Source organism: Larimichthys crocea, chromosome VI (genome assembly GCF_000972845.2).
Source record: "Larimichthys crocea isolate SSNF chromosome VI, L_crocea_2.0, whole genome shotgun sequence".
Lineage (NCBI taxonomy): Eukaryota > Metazoa > Chordata > Actinopteri > Sciaenidae > Larimichthys > Larimichthys crocea.
Window position 1 is genome coordinate 495,798 of NC_040016.1, and position 21,536 is coordinate 517,333.

Consider the following 21,536-nt stretch of genomic DNA (forward strand, 5'->3'; position numbering starts at 1 on the left):
TGACACGCAACTTCACGTAAATTTAATTAATTAATTTAAAAACAAATTATATTATTAAAACAACAACAAACACAACATTTCAAAAGTTTCCTTTCCTGTAATATTTTCGTTAATATCAGCCTGATATACAGTCACATTTATGCACCTAATGTTTATCCTAATACTGACGGGGAGTGTAGCTGGTGTTGTGCCAGAACAGGAGCTGGACAAGCAGGCAATGTAACCAGGCTCGGCAGCCTATATGGACATAATGAAAGAGGAGAAAAGACAGAAGAGGACGTTGACGGAGGAAGCTAAGAAGAGAAAATGTGAAAGTGAGCGAGCAAGAGTAAACCTGGGACTGACTTTTAGGCGTTGAGCTTGGTGAAATAAAAGGCTGAAAGACAGACGCAGAGCTGGGCAAATATGTAATAATAGCTGGCTGCTATCATCACAATCATAACAAATACACATGCACATATTTACCACACTGGTATTACACTTTGAAACTGGGGGTGTGAAGTCACAAAAATATAGATTTCTACGCAATGTTGCTTTAAAATAAAGGATTAAAGTATTTCTGGAAGTATCAGCAGGCTGTGAGCAAAACAACAAATAAACATCATTTTCCATACCAAGCTGCAATGATGGCAAACTGTTTACAGAGGAGTGTGTGTGTGTGTGTGTGTGTGTGTGTGTGTGTGTGTGTGTGTGTGTGTGTGTGTTTTCAGACTATAAGTCATTCTCAGGCAAACTTGTGACTCACAGGGCAGCAATAAAAACCTCCTTTCTTCCTTCCATTGCCCCTCCACTCCTTCTCTCTCTCTCTCTCTCTCTCTCTCTCTCTCTATAGTATGTTTCAGGGTCTCTCTATCACTGATCATGCACAGCACATAATGTAACAGACAGACAGGCAGTGTAAGAGTTAACTCTCTGTCTGTCCTCTTCACATTCTTTATCTCTTACACTTATATAAAACGCACATGTTCATGATTATTTCAATTCAAACTTTAATGTTAACAGTGCAGCTCCTCACCTTGACCCTCGTTGACATCCATCACCTGCCTGCATCGGGCTGCAGCTCCTCCCAACGATCCAAAGCAGATCCACAATCAACTGATTATCAAAAGAAACAAACAAACAAACCGAGATGTTTCCGGTTTCTGTCGCCTTTACCCGGTGAGTTAAAAACAAACTTTTATCTTCCTCTGAGAAAAGTCAAACTTCAGCCTGAAGATTCAGCTGAACAACAAACTGTGAGTCGCTGTGATACAAATGAAAATCCTCTTTTCATCTCCACCGTCAAGCTGCAGTCAGTCAGCCTTCCGGTGGCGCCTTCAAAATAAGAGTAATTGGAGGAGAACCATAAGCTCACACATTTTAAATCATGCTGATGATACACTGACTTGTAATCAGGTCAGTGGTGTCTCTGTCATTTGTACGTTTGTTCTCACGCTATGTAACTTTGTGCTCCAGGTACAATCACGAGAAGTACGTAATGTTTATGGCACTAAGTCACACACCACCAGCTATTTCACTGATTTTGGTGAAACTGGATCATATTTTATGGAGAAACTGTTTTCTGGTTTTCCTTCTGATGGCTGGCTGCTCCGCCTCAACTCTCTGTGATTTACAGAGTTTCCTGATGGACAGTGAAGTAAACTGCTGCCAACTGTAGCCGCTGTTAGCTCAGTTTGTTAGCCGGGCTGCCCAGACTGTGATCCAAGAGCACTGGGGGAGTGTAAGTGTTTGTATCACAGGTACTTTGGACCACTGAGGAGGAGGTTTTCAGGCCTGGGTCATGGGGGAATGCTGTGGAGCCAGTGTTGTGAGAGGAGCTGGACAAGCGGGCAATGTATCCAGGCTCAGCAGCCTCTATGGACATAATGACAGAGGCAAAAAGACAGAAGAGGACGTTGATGGAGGAAGCTAAGAAGAGAAAAGGAGAGAGTGAGCGAGCAAGAAGCTGACTGTTTCCATAGTTGATGAGTGAGTAATGTAATCATGACAAATACAGGTATACAGCTGTCCATATTTATCACAGTAGTGTTGCACTCTGAAACTGGGGCACTAAATCACAAAAATGCAGATTTTTAATGTTGCTTTAATAAAAGTAGCAGTATCACAGAAAATACTCACAGGCTAGTGCTGGCTTACTTCCATAGTAGTGTCCACCAGTGCCTCCACCCTATATACACTCACATATCCATATATGTTTATATTACTGTCCATAAAGTAGGCCAATACATCTGGCCTATGGTCTATTCATCATGTTCATATCAGACCTTTAGCTGTTTATTCTGTATATAGTGTCTAACTATTGTCATTACATACATACATACATATGCACATTTCTTTACACTTTACTACTTGTCGCACTTCTGCTAAGATTGTATTAGTATAGTATTGTATTTTCTATGAAATCATTCTTCATTTAACTAAGTTTTCAAAAGGTTAAATGTCTGAAAAGCAGCCATACACATATAAATGAACATAGTACAGTCTAAAGCTTGATTTAAATCAGTTTACAGAGTGAATAAACAAGGTTATGAATCTGACCAGACATGGCCTGCTTGTGGTGCTTTTATTTTGAAGGTAGACCAGTGCTGGAGTGGCTGTCTGTGAGTTTTAGAGGCGCCTGTTGTTTTAAGCATTGAGGCTTCACAGCTCACACACTATAGAGCTGTCTGTTGACTTTTATGTCAGTGAAGTGTGTGTGTGTGTGTGTGTGTGTGTGTGTGTGTGTGTGTGTGTGTGTGCTGTTAGAAACTAAAACTTGTTAGTCCACTTAAACGAGAGATTATTTTATTACCAGTTGTAAAGCCATACAAAAACTTACTGAGTATTCCTTCAAGAATGTGAATTATACTCAAGTATGTATGCTTCTAGTTACCTGATAACAATTGTTTGCCTTATCTGGTTTAAGTAACAGCAAAAGTTACTATTATAACCATAAACCCTTAACAGCCAGAGATTAGACAAAAAGATGATAAAAGAGGAATGTTTTATTAGATGGATTTACCTAGGTACTATAAAACAGTACATTCCTAAGAAAAATAGTAAAACAAAAGTCTAACTATCCAAAATTGAAGCAAAACAGACATTTCCAGGAAAAAAAATGTTTTTTAAAAATATTTACAAGTAGGAAATGCTGAATCTTCCATTCCAACAAACTCAAACCTGCCGATAAACCAGAAGCCGTCGGTCAGCCTTCAGCAGCAACTCAAACATTTGAGTCAGAAAATATAAAAGACTTTATAAAACTTTAAACACAGAACAAAACAGCCTTGTACATACAGTATGTCAGATATGAAATATGCTCATGAGATCATTAATTGGGAATTGTATGAAAGCCCATTTGTACCATGTCATGAAAATGATGAAAAAGTAGGAGCAAGTTGTTAAAATCAAAATAGTGACTTACTTTGTGGGGTCGGACAAATTTTTAGCTTCATATCTCATGATTCTTACTTAAACGTAATTTAAAATTGAGACACTATTTCATAATTTCCTTTGACAAATGAACACTTGATGAATTTACTGCTTGTCCTGGCATAATGGGCTTCCATAGTGGCATCTTTAGTAATGGTAGAACAAGAGTCACTTTTCATAATGCCCTCATTATCGCTGCTTCCTGCAACAATGTTAGAAAAGGATTACAAAGCATTGAGAAATACATAACTATAAATGTAACATTAATATTCAATACCTTAAAATACATAACCACAAACTTCAACAATGTAACCACAGCACTCAATACGTTACGGTGTAGGAGGGGCGCCACCAGAAAAACTAATTTGAATTGTACGTTCCGAATTTGTGAATAAAAATGCAGAGAAAATAAAATTTAATAAAAACTAAATTTCAAATTAACACACAATTCACACAACTCTTCCACCATATTATATCACATTTGCAGGTTTTAGTACATTTGACAGTTTAATGATTTCTGATTTATTAGACAGTGGTCATCGGGTTACTTGCTGCTCCAAGAACGAGTCATTGTCAACAAACATTTAGAAAAATAAAATAAGGTATGCCATTGAAACTCACTGCTCCTTAAACTGATGAATATTGATAAAATGTTCTATTATAAACTGTTTTGGGGCAGTTCCCTTCTTAATAAAAAATGCTCCTCCATTCACATTCATGGATGAACATGTGGTTCAATGTTTAGAATAATACAAAAAATGCCATATTAAACTACACCCTTGATACATTCAGCAGCTTTCACCTTGGTGTTTCCACAGAACATCTGAACATGTTTGATGTGTTGTCTTCCTGCGTTTCTGCATCGAAAAGTGCTTGAACAGTTTTTTTTCAGCATTTGGTACCAAACATGAAGTCATACATGAGCCAGCTGTCTATCAATCAATCAAGACGCAGTGCTGAGGCAGTCTTTGGTTTGACCTGATCCATTCTGCAGCATCTGGAGATCCAGTCCTTCAAAAATCATCCAGGCAGGGCGACCAGCGAGGCGAACAAAGTACCTTATTTACTAAGTACTAGTGTTCTAGATGCAGTGGTTACCATAGTTACCAAGGACAAGTGTTCTAGACAAAGTGGTTACCATGGATACCAGTAAATAGTGTTCTAGAAACAGTGGTTACCAAAATTACTTGGGACTGTTGCTCTCGAATGCAGTGGTTACCATAGTTACCAAGGACTAGTGTTCTAGAATCGTGCGGTTACCACAGTTACCAACAACTAGTGTTCTAGAGTCAGTGGTTACCACAGTTACCAACAACTGGTGTTGTAGAATTCTGCAGTAACTACAGTTACCAAGGTCTAGTGTTCTGACTCCAGGGTTACCACAGTTAATAGGGATTAGTGTTCTTGACACAGTGGTTATTATAGTCACCAGTGACTAATGTTCTAGTAAATGTTTAACTCTGTAGTTACCATAGTTACTGGGGACCATTAACCTAGAACTCTCCCTAGTAATGTCCATAGGTGAACCACTGCAGTGCCTTTTAATTAATTCCAGTTTTGTTTCCATGAAGAAGGGACAACAGCACTTTTAAGAAGGGGTCCAGATCCAAGACCAATAGATTTCTTTGGCCGTGTGATGACATCACTGGGCTAGTTGTCTTTTGACTGGTAGGAGGTGTCTGTACCCTACAATGACGCCACAGTTGTAAGTCCGTCACTGTGCTCCAGGTGGTGATGGTGGTGTAGCTCAGCTTTACAAACTGTAGCGGCACTGCAGCGCAGCAATGTGACAGCAGGCGGCTCCTCGTCACCTGAAACAGACACAGCCAGGTGTGAGTGGCACCATCAACGAAAAGGAAAGGAAAAAAAAAAGAGCACATGAAATGATAAATCAGGATGAAATTTTTACTACATTGGATAATATTAGAAAATTTGATTTTATAGAAAAAACAGGTGATATTCTAAAAAAGTGTTACCCAGCCCGGAAGAAGATGATTCACTGTCGGCCAGGGAGGAGGAGTCAGCCTGGTCATGTGACAGTCCCTCCATTAAGGGAATAGAAAGCTCTGAGGATGGGACCGACGAATCATAGATGCCTGAATCACGAGGAGGAGGGAGCTCTGGAGGGGAAGAACCACCTTCTTCTGCCTGAGCGGAGACAATGGGGCAAACCACATCCTCGAGGATGGAGGGAGCAGAGGAGGAGGGAGATTCCTCTGGTAACAGTCCAGATATTCCAGAAGAAGACCTGGAGAAGCAAAAATGCAACATGCATCAGACTGGAGAGTGGTCTCATATGTGTAATAACAACAGTTGTGTTACACCTCACTTTACCTCGAATTGGGTCCCAGCATGGACAGAGAGCAGTGTGGCAGACCTGGACTTGGACAGAGACCAGGACTGGGACTGGGACTGTGGCTGGATCCTATGTTAAGGCTGGGACTGGAGCCGGGTGCTAGCAGGAGCATATTCCTCCTCGGCTCTCCCTTTCCTCCCTCCAGCAATGGCGTCTTCACCACCACCTCATTCAGCACCAAGCCGGAGTCAAACCTCTGCTCGGGTTGAGACGAGGAGGAGGAGCAGTGAGGCTTTGGTGGAGGGCTTGGAGCTGGGTCAGCAGGGACAGGAGAATGTTTTGAGGAGGAGGCTGAGGAAGCTCCCGAAGGAGCCAGCTGCTTCTCAAACCAGTCAGGGTTCTGGCTGATGTGCTGGTGCATGTTGCAGATGGAAACGTAGAGCGAGCGTCCGGATTTACTCCTGAAGTAGTTCCTCCTGGAGACATTGAGAGGCTGTGACTCACGATCCGCCAAACTGGACTGACTGGAGTGGAGTCGACTATAGAGCTGAGGCAGCTGGTCCATCAACTTAAACCTAAACACGGGAAATGATTTTTTACTTTAACGCCAGAAAAAGATTTTCATGACAAATCAATAGTCACATGGACGTGTGTTTCTGTTATATCCAGAGTGCTGTACTTACCTGGGAGCCAGGCTCAACATGGTAGGGATGTCGTTTTCTGTTGAATAGTCAAAGTAAACCGTCATGTAGCGGTTCAACTCCTGAGCTTCGCCCTCCTCGCTCTGCTTTGCCAACCGCAGCGTCTCAGCAATCATGGCCACACCCACAATGAACAGGTCGCCACTTGATCCACCAATCGAAGAGCTGCTGCTGCTGCTGTTACTACGCCGACTGACTGGTGTCTTCCCTCTGCGGCTTTTCTTTTCCACGTAGTAGCTGCAAGAAAAAGGAACAAGCCAGTTAGAAAAGAATAAAATAAAAAATTAAAGATGTAAACAAAGGAAAAATGGATAGACAGACAGAAGGCCTCATGTCATATCTTAGTCTAGAGTTAATAAATTATAATGTTTGGGGAGAAAGAAAGCACCCACTATAACCAGTCTACAACATAATAAAACACACCAAAATCTGCTTTATGCAGCTTTATAGTGACTTTATGCTTGTTGTTTTTGCTGTCTGGCCCATAAAAACTCTAAAAACTCACTGGACACTAACTGCACAGCAGCAAAAAGCAGTTAGTAAACAGCTAGGGAGCACAGTGGGGCATTTAGCAGCTAAAGAGACAGATATATCCTCCATAAGAGATCATAGGCAGAGCTAAAAGAGAGTGAATATTGGACTAACATTCATCAAAGGCCAGAAACACGACCCCAAATAAATGATAATGTATACTGTATGTGTAAATAAGCAATTACTTCTATCAACTTAAAAAGTGGTGATATGTCAGTGTTTGCAACTTGTTTCTGCTGCCCCCAAGTGGACATAAAATTGGTTGGCTGTACCATACAGTATATAAACGTATATGGCAGATTTGCTGAACTATATCCAACATGATGTGGCATCCTCGACATGGGTAACATATGTGTGTTACGCACAAAGCATTCTGGATATTATACACATTGCGATCCCATTTTTTCTCTTTTTTGGACAGTGATGGTCTTAACAAATCTTCTTGTTACTGCTGATATATTCTCATAAAATGTTGGCAGAATGTCCTGATTAGTTTTTGGATGTCATATGGATGCAGACTAAAGTTCCTGTTTACAGATGATGCATTTCACTTTGTTCACTTTGTGTTAAATGCTGACCAACAACTTAAGAGCACTTTATGTCTGTTGTGTTTAAAAGGAACACTTCAGTCATGTTATAGCTGTAATAACTAAAGAGCAGGCTTATGTTCAGATATCTTTTCTGCATTGTTTGACATGCCATGACATGATATTTTGACCTTGAACTCTTTTTAAAAAATATAAACTCAATATAAAGATGTGAAATGGAAAAAAGAGACAGAGGTTAGAAAGGACGAGAAATGGTCAGTGTGAAAGACGTTAGGAAATAAGGTGATAGGTTGAAACATTTGTTAAAAAATCTGTTTAAACTTATTTATTTATTTATACTACACAAACACACAGTAACTACTGAGCATCTTATGTCATAGAAATTTAAATATTTATATTTTCCCTCAGTAGTCAGTGTTTTAGCGACTTCTAGTGGTAATTTGAAGAACTGCAGCTGAAGGCACTTTGAAAACATCACCAGTAATTTTGACAGACACACAGCAGACAGTAGAGGAGGCAGAAGAAGTACCGTAGGCCTTTTGAGCAGACAGTGATGATGAAGTTGGCTTCGTCCAGCTGTCTGCTGAGCCACGACATCTGACCTTCTTTGCACATCTCCAGGTGTTCCCACAGATCAAGGACAACCTGAACAAGGAGTGAAGAAGGATTTGATAACCAACCTTCAAAACTGAACCTCCGATTTTAAAAAAAGAATAACAACAATTCCTGAACATCCAGCTGTCCTCACCTCACAGTTGCAGAAGTCCTGCAGGAAGTAGGCGAAGCTCTGGATGACGCTGGTGTGTTTAGGACAGTCTCTATTGGAGTAACAGATGAAGACTTTGGGGCGAGGCCATGGCCGCTCCGCGTTCAATGCTGCACTGTGATTGGACGACTCACTGCTCTCTTCGTCCAGCTGGCTGTAGATGTTTTCTAATGGACAAGATGAGTTAATGTGTTAAAATAATGTTACTTACAGTCTCAGGCAACCTGGCAGGGTTACACCCCCAAGCATATGATCAATAATTGACGCTCTCACCTTGCTGTTTCTTGCGGCACATGACAGTGAAGAGAGTGGCGAAAGCAGACATGATAACCAGAGGCACTGTGATGGCCATCGCACGAATAGGCCCCGCCCAGGGGGAGTGGACTGGAGAAGAAACAAACGCACCCAGCATGAGTCAAAAGAATCAGGTAATTGAAATTAACAGTATGTAATAATCCAAACTTCTGACATCTATCTAATTAAAACGTAGATCAGCAGAAGCACAAGTAGAGAAGAGTCGCAGTCTGTTAAATGATTTATTATTAATAACTATTATTAGAATAGTGTGTGATTTCTTCTTTCAGTCAAATAATTTCCTATAGTCCTACACTTGACCCACGTGTACACTGCCTGTCCAACATGACATGGCAGACCCAGATTTAACAAGTCCTTAAATTACAATGTTTAAACAGATTGACATTTTAGAGCATTTTTTTAAGAGCATCTGCTTTTACAAGACAATATTTGAAGACATCATGTCAGCCAGGAAATTGTTATGGACATTTTTCACTGTTTTTACATTTAATGTACTAAACAGTTGATCGAGATAATCAGAATCACTTTTGTTGGCCAGGTATGTGTACACATACAAGAAATATGACTCTGGTTTCACTTGTTCTCAACGTACACACACAGATATAGACATAAATACAGCTAAAGAACAAGGAGCTAGACAGGTAAACATTAAAGCACTATGTACAGATCAGATCATCAGTTGCAGCCCTAAACAGTTAAATTACATTTGTGTGTCTCACCTTGGCTGACATGGTACTGAGTCTGCCTCCTGGTCGTGTTACTGTCGTCTCTTAGCTGACACATTAAGAGTGAAACAAACCGACAGAACAGAAGAGAGAAGAATGATAAGCTGATTGTATCAACAGCGAGATTAGAGTAAAATGTTTTATCTTTAAATCATTCAAGTATATATATGAAGTCCACAACTGAAAACTAACTAGTGATGAAAATAGTGATGAAGCTCAGTCCTGTGCTGCGTTTATGTACCTCTATAGTGTAGGTCCCCGGAGTGACGTCCTGGAGGATGCATGTAGTTCTGGGCTGGTTTACGTCCTGCACAAAGTAAACTTATCAATTAAAAACTCTAGCTAGCAATTTATTTTCCACAATTCTCACAAGGGTGTCACTGACATCAGAGCAAATAACAGTCATGATGTTGTTTTTCAGAGCTGAAAGGAAGTCGATCAATGGGGATGTGGTCGATCCCCATATCCTCCTGTCCACATGTTGACGTGTCTCTGAACAGGACACTGAACCCCAAATTGATCACAAGACCACAGAAAAACTGTGCTTTGTACACTAAGCGATGTCTGAAACTTTCTTTCCAACAACAGAATCGGATAATCTGATAACACTTACTGGTTTGCAGCGCTGCAGTTTGAAAGGTCCGTCCTGCTTCAGTTTGTAGTAGAGGTAGTAGAAGTGGAAGCCGAACGAGGCCGGAGCCTGGTCGAACGCCACATGAAGGTTGGACCCCAGCTGGGACACGTTCAGGGTCTTTGGCTTCCAGACTGCACAGACAGAAACTAAATTTAATCTAGTTAATTAATACTTACTACTCAATAATTTGGATATGTAGAGTCCAACATAGTTTTTCTTTTTTTAACACTAATTGTGTGCATTCAATCGACGTCAAAAATGTGGAAAAAACATGGCTTTAATCTTTCCTGGTAAGCTTTTAATATGAAACATCTGCACCGAAATATAGAATATACAACTTAATATCTTAAACAGCAACATTCTTCCATATAAAATGGTTCATCCACATCCAAAATCTGTCAACTCATTTAGGTTTAAAAGTAGTTTGGGGAGAAGTTTTACTTTCTCTAATAACGAGACAATCAAACCGTGGACTGACTCTGTCCACATGTGGCTCTGGTTATGACGACGACACTGAGGAACTTACATGGTTTGCAAACCAGGTTGTCTGATCCCAGGAGGACTTCACACGCTGTAGGATGAACACACACAAATGTTTAGATAGCTTGTCCTGGTCTGTTTGTCTTCTCATTGTGCAGCCAAACAATCATGATGTTTTAATACCATTTTTCCCTCCGCGATATCGATACCTGAAATTTGCTTATCGTCTGATACTGATGCAGATGTATTAAACATGGTTGGATCAATCAGAGTCAAAGTAAGGTGGGACATGAGTTTAACATACTGAGGAAAGAAATGATGAACAGGATGCTGCTAGGAAAAAATCAGAGTCCTGATTCAGGGTTAATTAAAATGCATGATACTTGTTGATAACTGATTCAGCATTTTAGGCTGTTTTGGAGGCAGTTACAGCACTGGTATCAACCAGGTCTTCCCCTGATTAAGATCAGGTTGATCTCTGTGTGTCCAGTACATATACATACTACAATCAGGAGTCTGCATACAAACGTGTTCAACACACTTACACCTGAAAACAAGGTAGGAGCCCTCCTGACAGCAAGAAGAAGAGTTCCTTTGTTCGCTGCATTTGGCTGACAAAAAAGTCAAACAAAGACCACTTAACGCCTGTGGTCACACAGACACAGAAACCTTGAATTGTCCTAAATTTAGTACAAAGTGGGAATAAATCACCCTTCTAACATCTATAGTCGTCTGCATGTTCCATCTTGTTAACTCGTTTTGTGAGAGCACATTAAAATGGAGCTAAAACAAGACTCTTGCCTCCAGTGTTAATGCTAAGCTACACTAAACACAGACAAGAGCTCATCAAACTGTGGGTAAGTTTATAATAAGAATAAACATTTTTCCACTGGACTGATGGACTCACAGTTTGTCCTGAGGAACGATGGAGGGAAGAAGCTCTCATTCATCAGAGTCGGGAAGGGAAGGACACGAACCATGTAGTCAGTGTCAAAGGTCAAACCACTGAACGGCTGGCTGCTCAGCTTCTGTGTGAGTAAAAACAATTAATCAACAACAGATAATACAAAGAGGCTGATCACAGTGGAGACATGAACACATCCATGGAGCATCTTTTGTCACTGTGGTGAATATCAAAGAGTTAGGGTTAGTCTGTTTACCGTTTATATCAAAAAGCATAATGTAGCAATAATAATAAGTATCTGGATTAACTTTCAAATTTCAATACGTGTGTGGTGTAAGTTTATGATTGGTTAGTTATTTCTGGTCGTACCGTGTTCTTGTAGGAGAAGTTGAGCTGTCGAGGGTCTTTGAGGATGAGGTGTTGACACTGTTTCCCTTCTGGATTCTTCTCCAGATAAACTCTGAACCCTTTAATGTGTTCAATCCCTGCAGAGACACAAAAAGACGATCAGCCTCACATCCATCCTTCTAGTTTCCTTTCCTTTTCTCTTCCCCTTTCATCACCTCATATTCCTCACCCTTTACCTCTTCTCCCTGCTTCCCCTTTCAACTCGGACTTTCTTTCCTCCCTTGTTCCTTTCTGTTTGTTCCATTCACATCCCTTCTTTCCTCTCCTCATTTCCTTTCCTTCTCTGGCCTTGGTTCCTATCCTCCTCTCCTCTCTTACAGTCGTTGCTTGCTTCCTCACCTTCCTTTTCTTTGTTTACTTTCCTTGTTTACCCCTCTGCTCTCCTCCTTCTTTAGGGTTCCTTCTCTTCACTCCTTACTTCTCTCCTTGTTTCCTATAGTCTTCTTGTCCCTTCTCTTAAGATCCTTTGTTAATTTCCTCCACTTGTTCCCTTTCCTCCCCTGTTCTTCACTGTGTTTACTCTTCTCATTTCCTTTACCCTCTCCTCTTCTATCCAAGTTACCTTCTCTTCGCGGTTTACATTTCTAGCCCCATCAGTCCTTTCCTTGTTCCCTTCCTTTCCTCTCCTCTTCTTGTTTTCTATCTTTTCTCCTCATTTCCTTTTACCCCTACTATCCTCCCCTTTTATCTCCTCTACTCTTCTCCTTGTTTCCTCCCCTCCTCCTCTCTGCTCTTTGAAAACATGCCTGTGTTGTAATTACACCTTTACATCCACAGAACATGTTTTTCCTATTAGCTCTGTGGGGAGTGGAGAAAGAGAGAGAGAGCGAGTGAGCGAGCGAGCAGTGGTCGAACAGGTTTTTCTGTCTTGAGGCAGATTCCTGAGCCTCTCTTTCTCGTTCTCTCCTGCAGTCGAGGACGGGCGAGGATGTTTTTGCATTTTAACGACAGCTGCAGCGTGACAGCAGGCTTGTGCTCGGTTGTTGTTTTTTCCCTTCCTTCAGTATCTGGTATATTTCTACATGTTTAAACTCTGATTAAAGGTATTTTTTTATTCGACATCTAAGCAGCACGTCTCTGTGGAAGATGAGATCAGTTTGCGATCGCTCCACCACTTTGGTTCAGACTAAAATATCAACAATTTATGTACACTACATGTTCCCGAAAAGATCCATCCTATACTGATTTTGGTGACTTATGTCTTCAAGTGTCCTGTTTCATCTGACTAACAGCCCAAAGCTCAAAGATATTCACTCTGATATAAGAGAGAAAAGCAGCAAATCCTCACACTGACGAACAATAATCGATTCGAAATATGGTTGCAGATTAAGTTTTCTAACATCAACACCTTCACTGTGAGCATTTAGCCCAAAGCATTGCTGTGAAAATACAGCCATGGACGCAGACTCTTATGCTGTGTCTCAATTCATGTACTTAAAGCAGTCAATTATATCAAAAGACAGTGTACTGTGAGTTCCAGGTTGGAGTTTAGCAAAGAAGAAGCTGTAAAATGTTGAGCAGCACTGCCCCCCTAAAATTACACAAACTACACCAGGAAATACAGTGTACTAGCAGAAGGATCCAACTTCAAATACAGCATAGGTCAGGCATGGGCAAACTGTTCCACAAAGGGCCGGTGTGGCTGCAGGTTTTCCTTCCAACCAAACAGCAACATAACAGACTTGACTCATTTAATCAACTGATCTCAGTCTTCAGAGAGTTGATTGGTCAAACTTTGTGCTCTTGGTTGGTTGGAACAAAAACCTGCAGTCACACCGTCACTTTGTGGAACAGTTTGCCCATGCCTGGCATAGGTCATTTTCTGCCTTCTCTTTGTTTCCTTTTCTTTTCTCCTCCTCTCTTATCACCTCATATCTGGCTTATTCATCTTCTGTCCTTGATTCTTCACCCATTACCTCTTCACCCTGCTTCCCCTACTAACTCAGACTTTCCTCCCTTGTTCCCTTCTGTTTGCTCCATTTGCACTCCTTCTTTTCTCTCCTCATTTCCTTTCCTTCTCTGGCCTTGTTTGCTATTCTCTTGTCCTCTCTTACGAGCCTTGCTTATTCCCTTTGCTACCCTTGTCTACTCTCCTTACCCCCTCTCCTCTTCTCCTTTCTAGTGATGGTATGATGTTTAAAATATGATTTTACATGTTGATTTCATGTCTCCATAATGTTTTTTTTATGTAAGATCTAAGGCTGGGGATCTAGATTACATAATAACATCATGTAGAGTTTGATGCACTGTTTCTCATCTTTTGTGTTTAAGACTTTGTTTCCTGTGGGCACTGCACCACCACTATAGCTTTCATCCACCTGGTAAAAGTTCATGTCGATACAGGATTATGACTTAAGTGTAAAACACATCTGGCACATTGTATACAAAAGTACAAACACCAGGTGCTGCAGGATGGACTAAACTAAAGAGGGCTGCATGTAGTGACTGCCGTATTTATCGTCTCTAAAGATTTAGAGAACTGCAGTCAATTCCCAAATTCTCAAACTAATTCATAATGAAAACAACATGAAATGATTGTGTAATACGATGAGGAACATGTTACTTCTGGCAGTCACATATTTCTTGTCATATCCTCAATACTCAACAATCCAGCACCAAATGAACCATATCGTTCAGCTGCTGCAGTCTGTAACATCGAATCAGAAAAGAAACTTTCACTGCTCGCTGTCACTTTTTCTTTCTCTAACTTTTGGAAATGTTTGATAAAAGATGAACACAATCACACAGGACCTGATCAAACATCCTGTTTTCACTTTACACAAATAAAATCCACATATTCATCTCGTTCTGTGTTCAGGCTGCAGCAGGGTCTCCCAAACATCGGACACATGTTGCAGCTGTTACAGCTGAAGAAAAACACATTTTCAGCTCTCTCCAGTTCAGTTTGTTTTTAAAACTTCTAAAAACTTTAAAAGTTCTCAGCGAGAAAGAAGCAGAGGAGGTAATCTGATTTTTTAGATGACATTCACGTGTGAGTTGGAACATTTCTGGAAGATTTTCTGTGTCTCTGTGGGAAAACAACAGGCTGTATTGTCACAGGCAGAGAGAGGTTCACCTTACACCGAGCGCACATACACATTCCTTCACGGTCAAATCGTGGTATTGTAGTGTGAGATGTGATCCTCTGCCTTATTCTCTTGGCCTGATCAAAGGGACACACACACACTCTCACACACACACTCTTACACACACTCTCACACACACACTCACAGAGCTGGGTAATCTTACGGATTTGAGCACTTTGAAGGTTTTACCTTCCTGCTCCTCCTCCCTCACTTCCCTTCCTTTCTCTAAACCTCTCCCTGTGGGGAAGCATGTAAGCAGACGATGGACAGACAGGTAAATGGACAGACACGTAAACAAACAGGTACCTAGAGGGCTGGCAGACCAGTGGACGACCACGGCGGCCTGATCTTCACAAGCCAGGTGGCTAAAGGACACGTTGGTGACCTCATGGATCACATGTTTCCCCAGCGGGTAGTTTAAAGAGCAGTCTGCAGGGCGAGAGACAAAGACAGTAACAGAGAGAGCGATCAACAATAGCATATACAACCACACCTGATTTAACACCCATGCTAGATGGTGACCTCATGAACCAGCAGTGGTGGAAGAATTACTCAGATCTTTTAAGTAAAAGTAGTGACACTGCCATATAAAAGATGAGATAAACCTGGCCCCAATAAATAGCTAGATAGATAGATACGTTATTGTCCTTACAAGGATATTTGTTGCCACAGCCTGTACAAAGCCTCTCATACATACATAAATACAGAGACACATTAAACACGACAACATAACAACACAACATTGTTAAACAGCTTGGGCAGAGAGCCTGGACTGTATTTTATGGCAAATTTAAAATTGAAAGGACTGATTTCATATTTAAACAGTCAGTGGGAATAAGTATAATCCCTGGATCCCAACGGGCATGACTCTGTGACGTTGTGACCACAAGTTTTGGTTCGTTCTCCGCTTGGCTTCATACCCACCAGGAGCGTTTTAGAAGCACAGGGTTTTGCCTGCCAGACTTTGTTAACTTGGTTCATTTTTTACCATGAGTAAGTATGCTAAATAGTTATTTAAATAGTTTTTCGTTTGACAGTTTTTTACTGAAATCTTTGTGCTGTTTCTGGGTCTGACTTCCCATCAGCTTGATCTGCTCTGTGCAGATTGACGAGCTGTTTGCAGCATCCGTCTGAGAACGGCCATGATCGAACAGCCAGCGCCACATATATTCAGAAATAGCTTCTGAAACCTGCGAGTGAGGTCACTCAGGCTCTGTTCATTCTTAATACTGTAGCAGATCAGCTACCAAAATGCCCTATATTGTCAGATATCTCCTGAATTTCACAGTAGGATCAATGAAGTAATTTTATTTGTTGATTATATTTTGTATTATTAATCCGAGCTGCAACTAGGAACTAAACATATCAAATAAATGTAACAGAATAAAAAGTTACAGGTTAGGCTGAAAATTTGCAGAAATTAGAACACAAGTAGCTCAAGAAAATGTAATTAGTTACTATGCACTACTGTTAACACCCCTATAGAGTTTTATCAGTGTCTTCCTGTTCATCTGTTTTTTGTTGAAAGAAACAGCCGTGTTTGAATTGTTTGATTCCTTCATCGAAATCCAAAAGGTTGGGGACATAAAAACTTTTAAAAATAATGGAGATATTTTATATTTTTCTCATAGTCAAGACAAGACGTGAACAGTTGCTGTAAAAGACTAGCGATCACATCTTCAGATTTCCCAGCTGTCCCTCAGCTCTCCTTCATATTTTCTATAAACCACACCTTCACTCATTGAATCGCCTGTTGCTCCGCCCTCTCCCGATCCCTCTTGTTTTATCTTGTGAAGGACGACGATGGAGGAGCTGAGGAGGTGGAGGAAGAGGAGCAGCCAGCCATGAACTGAGAGGGATTGGAGGAGAAAAGATGGACTTAGGATGCAGAAAGAAAAGGGGCGTGAGCTCAGACACGACTGACTGCTCCTCTTTCCTCCTGACGGAGAGGATTGGGGTGAGGAAGAAGAGGAGGAGGATGATGGGACAGAGGAGCTTATGAAGGATGGAGATGACTGGAGGGGAGGTTAGGAGAGCATGGGATACGTCACGAATCACTGCTCCTCTTCCTCTCGCCTCCACAAAGCGGGGTCATGTTCAGGGCTGAAGGAGAAGGTCACGGCTGGTCGCTCCTCGTCCTCCATCATAAAGCTCCTCTATGTAAGGATGACGTGAAGGTCGCAGCTTGTGCCTCCTCTTTGTATACGGAGACAAAGGGCAGGAGGAAGAGGAGGATAAAAGGGAGATGAGAGGACTAAAGGAGAAGTTCATCTTCATCTTTAGTTCTCACCTCCATGCTCCTCTTCTTCCTCGTCTCAATACAGCTTAAGAATCAAGAAGTTGCAGCCCCTTACACACTCTTCTTCATCTTCATCTTCTCTTCCTCCTCGAAGTTTAAGGAGACAGTCACAGCTCACAGCTCCTCTTCTTCTTGTACTTTATCTCCTTTTTCCCCCCAATTTTGTTCCCTGTGCAATGTACAATGGCTCACAAATTCATTTTTTTCCGCCCCATAATACACCTGGTCTCTGTCATTTTTATAAAACATTACTCAAACCGAAGCATAATGCATTTGTTGGGGACTATTTTCAGCCACGGATTAATGCAGACTTGGTGCTCTAGGAGTAATATTTCCAGCTGCAGGATGTGGGATTAACTGATTCATCGTATTAGAAACACCCAGTGCAACAATGTGCCTCAACAATGCAGCTCTGTGGGCACAGAATCTCAACACACACGTGTGTTAAGATTTGCTGATCTCATCACCTTCCATTGGTGACCTAATAGAGGTCAAAGGTCAACAACAACAGAGAGGGATAGAGAGGAAGCCTCCATCCTCCTTCACCTTCCAGGAGCCAAGGATGAAGCTTGTGGAGGACGAAAAAGCGGAAAGGAAGCAGTGAGGTGTGTCACTCCTTCACACACACAATGAGCTAGTCCTGATTGTCATGCTAAAACACCTCAACGCTTCACTTTGGCTTAAAGTTTGTGAGTTTCAACACTTTTCATTTCATCTGTTAAGAACAGGATGCATCATTTCAGTGTCACATGACCTTCTGACCTCCACATTATTGGTGACCTGATATGTATTAAAGATCAGATTAAATGAAAATGAAACATGAGAAAAGGAGTCATGGATGCAGCTGAAAGAACAACCCTCTGTTAACACTGAACAGTGATGATAAAAGAGTTTGATGACAGGATCAACGACTCTAAATGTATTTTAAAAAGCACATAAACTGACCAAATCTGATCAAGTGAACAAAGTCTGGCAGGCAAGACGCTTCTGAAACGGTGAGGTTGGAACAGCGTAGCGGCTGCAACATGACGTAGGTGTGCCCAGCAGGGTACCAAAGTTATGTGAATAAATTTTGGATTTATTGCAGATTTTACAAGGTGGTTTGAACATGTTTTTGTTTTTTTAAATATTTTTAATCAGGATTCAATTAAAAACAGAAATAGTCAGCAGAGTTGGACTCTTAATCAGAAATCTAAGTTTTATTATAAACATCCCAGACACACAATCATAACCTGATACATAGAAATACAGTCCTCAGTGTGTTATTATATTAGAAAACAAATTAACCTGTTGATTGTTATTACACTTTAATTCGTTCTGATTTCTATTTTTTTCACTTTTTTTTCTTCCAGGAACGAAAATTCTCACACACACACACACACACACACACACACACACACACACACACACACACACACACACACACACACACACACACACACACACACACACACAGAGTAATCTGAAAGTGCTTCTCGCTCATGGTCACAGACAAAGGCAGGAGGCAGGGATCGGCTACGGCTCAGGAACTTGACTTTTAGAGAGAAAAGAACAAAAGATGAACAGGAGGAGGATGGTGGAGGTGGGGGAGGAGGATGGGGGTGGAGATGAAGGGGGTGAGTGGGCTTTGGATTTTTCTGCTGGTTAACATGACAGAAATTCGAAAAATGGTTTCAGGCTCTGATCAAACTGTGTGATTAAGTTTAATTTAAATGTTGTGACGCTGCAGCTTTGTTCTTTCAGGTGTCGAAATGTTCGGAGACATAAATAGAGACTGGCTGACATCACAATCACCCCCACAACTGATAAGTTTTACTGATAGGAGTTGATAGGAGTGATACCAAAATATTAGGTTGCATGGAATTGAGCCACTATCTGGGCAATTACCTAAAGTAAACAGGGCTCCAGCACCTAAAAATTCAAGATAAACCAGAGTCATGAGCAGAATAAGAGAGGAACTCACTGTCAGCTCTAAAGGTGACGGCCAACCTGCGACCTCCATCTGTACCAGACTGCACCTGAGAGAAAGAAAGACAACCACATCATGTTAAATATTTAAATCAAAAGTAATCCAAGCAGCTCTTTTAGATTAGTCTGACAGCATGTGCTTCAAATGGGACCAGATTTATTAAAATTACAGCCAGTAATGTAGCTTCACAATAAATTATGGAAACACCTCACATAGCACAGCTGCTAACCTGTTGTTGACACTCTATGGCTGATCAAAGCAGAAACAACAAACTTCAATCAGATGACGTCCAGAAAAATCAACTGAATCTGACATTTCTCGGGTAAAAGTTGCCAAAAAACTAAAAAAGAAACTTGTCATTTAATTCAAAAAAGGATCCGGATCATCCTTCCACGCTCCACCCAGCAGCTCTATTTAATACAAAGGACCGCAGATACAGTGACACATGATGAGCAGTGAGATAAGTTGAGGTGTGAACATCGACTCCCTTGTGGGCTACAGTTACCCAGAATCATTTTCTCAGTGACCAAACACAAAGACACAAAGACATAGATTTTCATGAGGTATGTTTCAGCCTCGACCGTTTCAGCAGTTTTACATCTTTGACCTTGTTTTAATGTTCAAACACACACACACACACACCAGGCCTTATTACAGAGGTGTCAGGCTATGGTCACACACACACACACACACACACACACACACACACACAACTACACACACCTGAAACCAATCAGACAGACCCCCTATTGTGTATGTGTGTGTATGTGTGTGTGTGTGTGTGTGTGTGTGTGTGTGTGTGTGTGTGTGTGTGTATGTGTTATAGAGTGTACCATGCCTATAAGCAGCCACTGTACCTCAACAACCCATCCACACACACGTTTGTACTTAAATACTTGTGAAGACCCTTGTTGCCAGAATACATTCCCCAAACACTAACATCGACCCAAAGACCAGGTCTTAACCATCAAAAGTCTTTTGAAGAAGTGAGGACAGGATGAAATGTCTTCACTTTACAAGGCTCAGGCTCGTTTCAGGCTGTATCCAATGTTGCCGCAAAGACGCAGGTTTTTCCATTAATTTGAACGCGGATAGTGTGTTTTGGCTGAGGCTGAGAAGTTGAGCCAGATTGAACTTTTGTAGAAACGCAACCCAACGTCACACCACTGTGGCCAAGCAGACGATCAGACTAGTCAAAACCCTCCACAGTTAGCCTGAAATATCACTGAAACTGAGACTATCTAGGTGAATTCATGGACTAAACTCTGATACTCTACCTGTTGTGTCCTGGTTTTGTTAATTCCATGTACCCATCTTCTAAATCTGAGTCTGACTTGCAATTTATACTTCAAAATAGTGAGATGAAGAAGTTTAAATTGAGAGAGAAAGAGCAAGCAGTGGTCGAGTGACATAGACAGTCAATGAGAGTTTGGGAGCGCCAGTATGCAGACAGCCGGTGAATCAGCAAGATAAAAACATACTTTCTGATTATTTTATAGCAGTTAGCTTAACCCTGACCAATCAAACCAGTCAAACCCCTCCACAGTCAGCATGAAATGTCTCTAAAACACGAAAAAGTTTCCTTTGGTTTGTGTCCAATAGCTTGAGAGAGAAAGAGCAAGCAGTGATCGAGCGACATGTTCAGTGAATGAGAGCGCTGGCATCAAGTAAAAGGGAATTGGCAAAAATCATCGAAAATGAAGTTATTTTCTGATCATCTCATAGCGGTTATGTTGAGCACAAATAGACACATCCACCACACAACCCTGCAGTTATTTACCACAATGCTTGATTTGATCTGAATAGAACCTTAGAAATATGGAAGACACATCCTGTCATTTCTGTTTGTTAAAGGATGGTTCTCATTAACAAACAGAAACGAGCAGCATTGTATGTTGCTTATTTGAAAAATCTGACTCTACTTCTGTGCTCTGTTAGATTTGCATACAGTACTTACAAAGTCAGGTCACAGGACATTTTAGCAAAAGCTGTGCCTCTTCTTCACACTGAAATTTGAAAGTCTTCAGCTGAGTACACAACTAGTCGGCTAAATTACTGTAATTTCTTGGTGTTATGTCATTTTCTTTTCCGGCTCCACTGCCTACAGACATATTCACACATACAGAATCTGACCACCTTACACTGACTACCTATTGCTTAAAGAGTTTATTTAAAGATTTGATTGATTACTTATAAAGCCCTGCGAGGCCTTGCCCCAAGTTATTTAGCAGCTCATTTGGTGCCCGATGTCCCTCATCACTTCAGTTCAGTGGTTTATTTTAAATGTGCTTATTGCTTTATTATGAAGCACTTTGTAATTATGTTTTGAAAGGTGCTGTATAAATAAAGTTTATTACTGTTATAATAATCGTTAAATTAATTAAATGGTCTGCCTCCAAAGAATGAGTCAGCAACACATTGAACCGAAGAAAGAGTAATAGGAAAAACAGCTTAGAGACTCTA

General features: G+C 41.0%; 1 protein-coding gene across 1 annotated transcript in view; it reads right to left on the minus strand.

The window, feature by feature from the left end:
• Nucleotides 1-2,964: 2,964 nt before the first annotated feature.
• il17rd (interleukin 17 receptor D) overlaps nucleotides 2,965-21,536 on the minus strand; it is a 29,653-nt gene continuing 11,081 nt past the window's right edge. Inside the window, exons 2-16 of the mRNA XM_027279725.1 lie at nucleotides 19,068-19,122; nucleotides 15,112-15,234; nucleotides 11,681-11,796; nucleotides 11,315-11,435; nucleotides 10,454-10,498; nucleotides 9,907-10,058; nucleotides 9,535-9,600; nucleotides 9,288-9,342; nucleotides 8,527-8,637; nucleotides 8,236-8,420; nucleotides 8,017-8,132; nucleotides 6,391-6,645; nucleotides 5,746-6,282; nucleotides 5,388-5,659; nucleotides 2,965-5,222 (exon numbers count right to left, since the gene is read on the minus strand). Coding sequence (XP_027135526.1) covers nucleotides 5,098-5,222; nucleotides 5,388-5,659; nucleotides 5,746-6,282; nucleotides 6,391-6,645; nucleotides 8,017-8,132; nucleotides 8,236-8,420; nucleotides 8,527-8,637; nucleotides 9,288-9,342; nucleotides 9,535-9,600; nucleotides 9,907-10,058; nucleotides 10,454-10,498; nucleotides 11,315-11,435; nucleotides 11,681-11,796; nucleotides 15,112-15,234; nucleotides 19,068-19,122 — 2,334 coding nt within the window. The 3' untranslated portion in view covers nucleotides 2,965-5,097. The remainder of the gene's footprint in view (nucleotides 5,223-5,387; nucleotides 5,660-5,745; nucleotides 6,283-6,390; nucleotides 6,646-8,016; nucleotides 8,133-8,235; nucleotides 8,421-8,526; nucleotides 8,638-9,287; nucleotides 9,343-9,534; nucleotides 9,601-9,906; nucleotides 10,059-10,453; nucleotides 10,499-11,314; nucleotides 11,436-11,680; nucleotides 11,797-15,111; nucleotides 15,235-19,067; nucleotides 19,123-21,536) is intronic.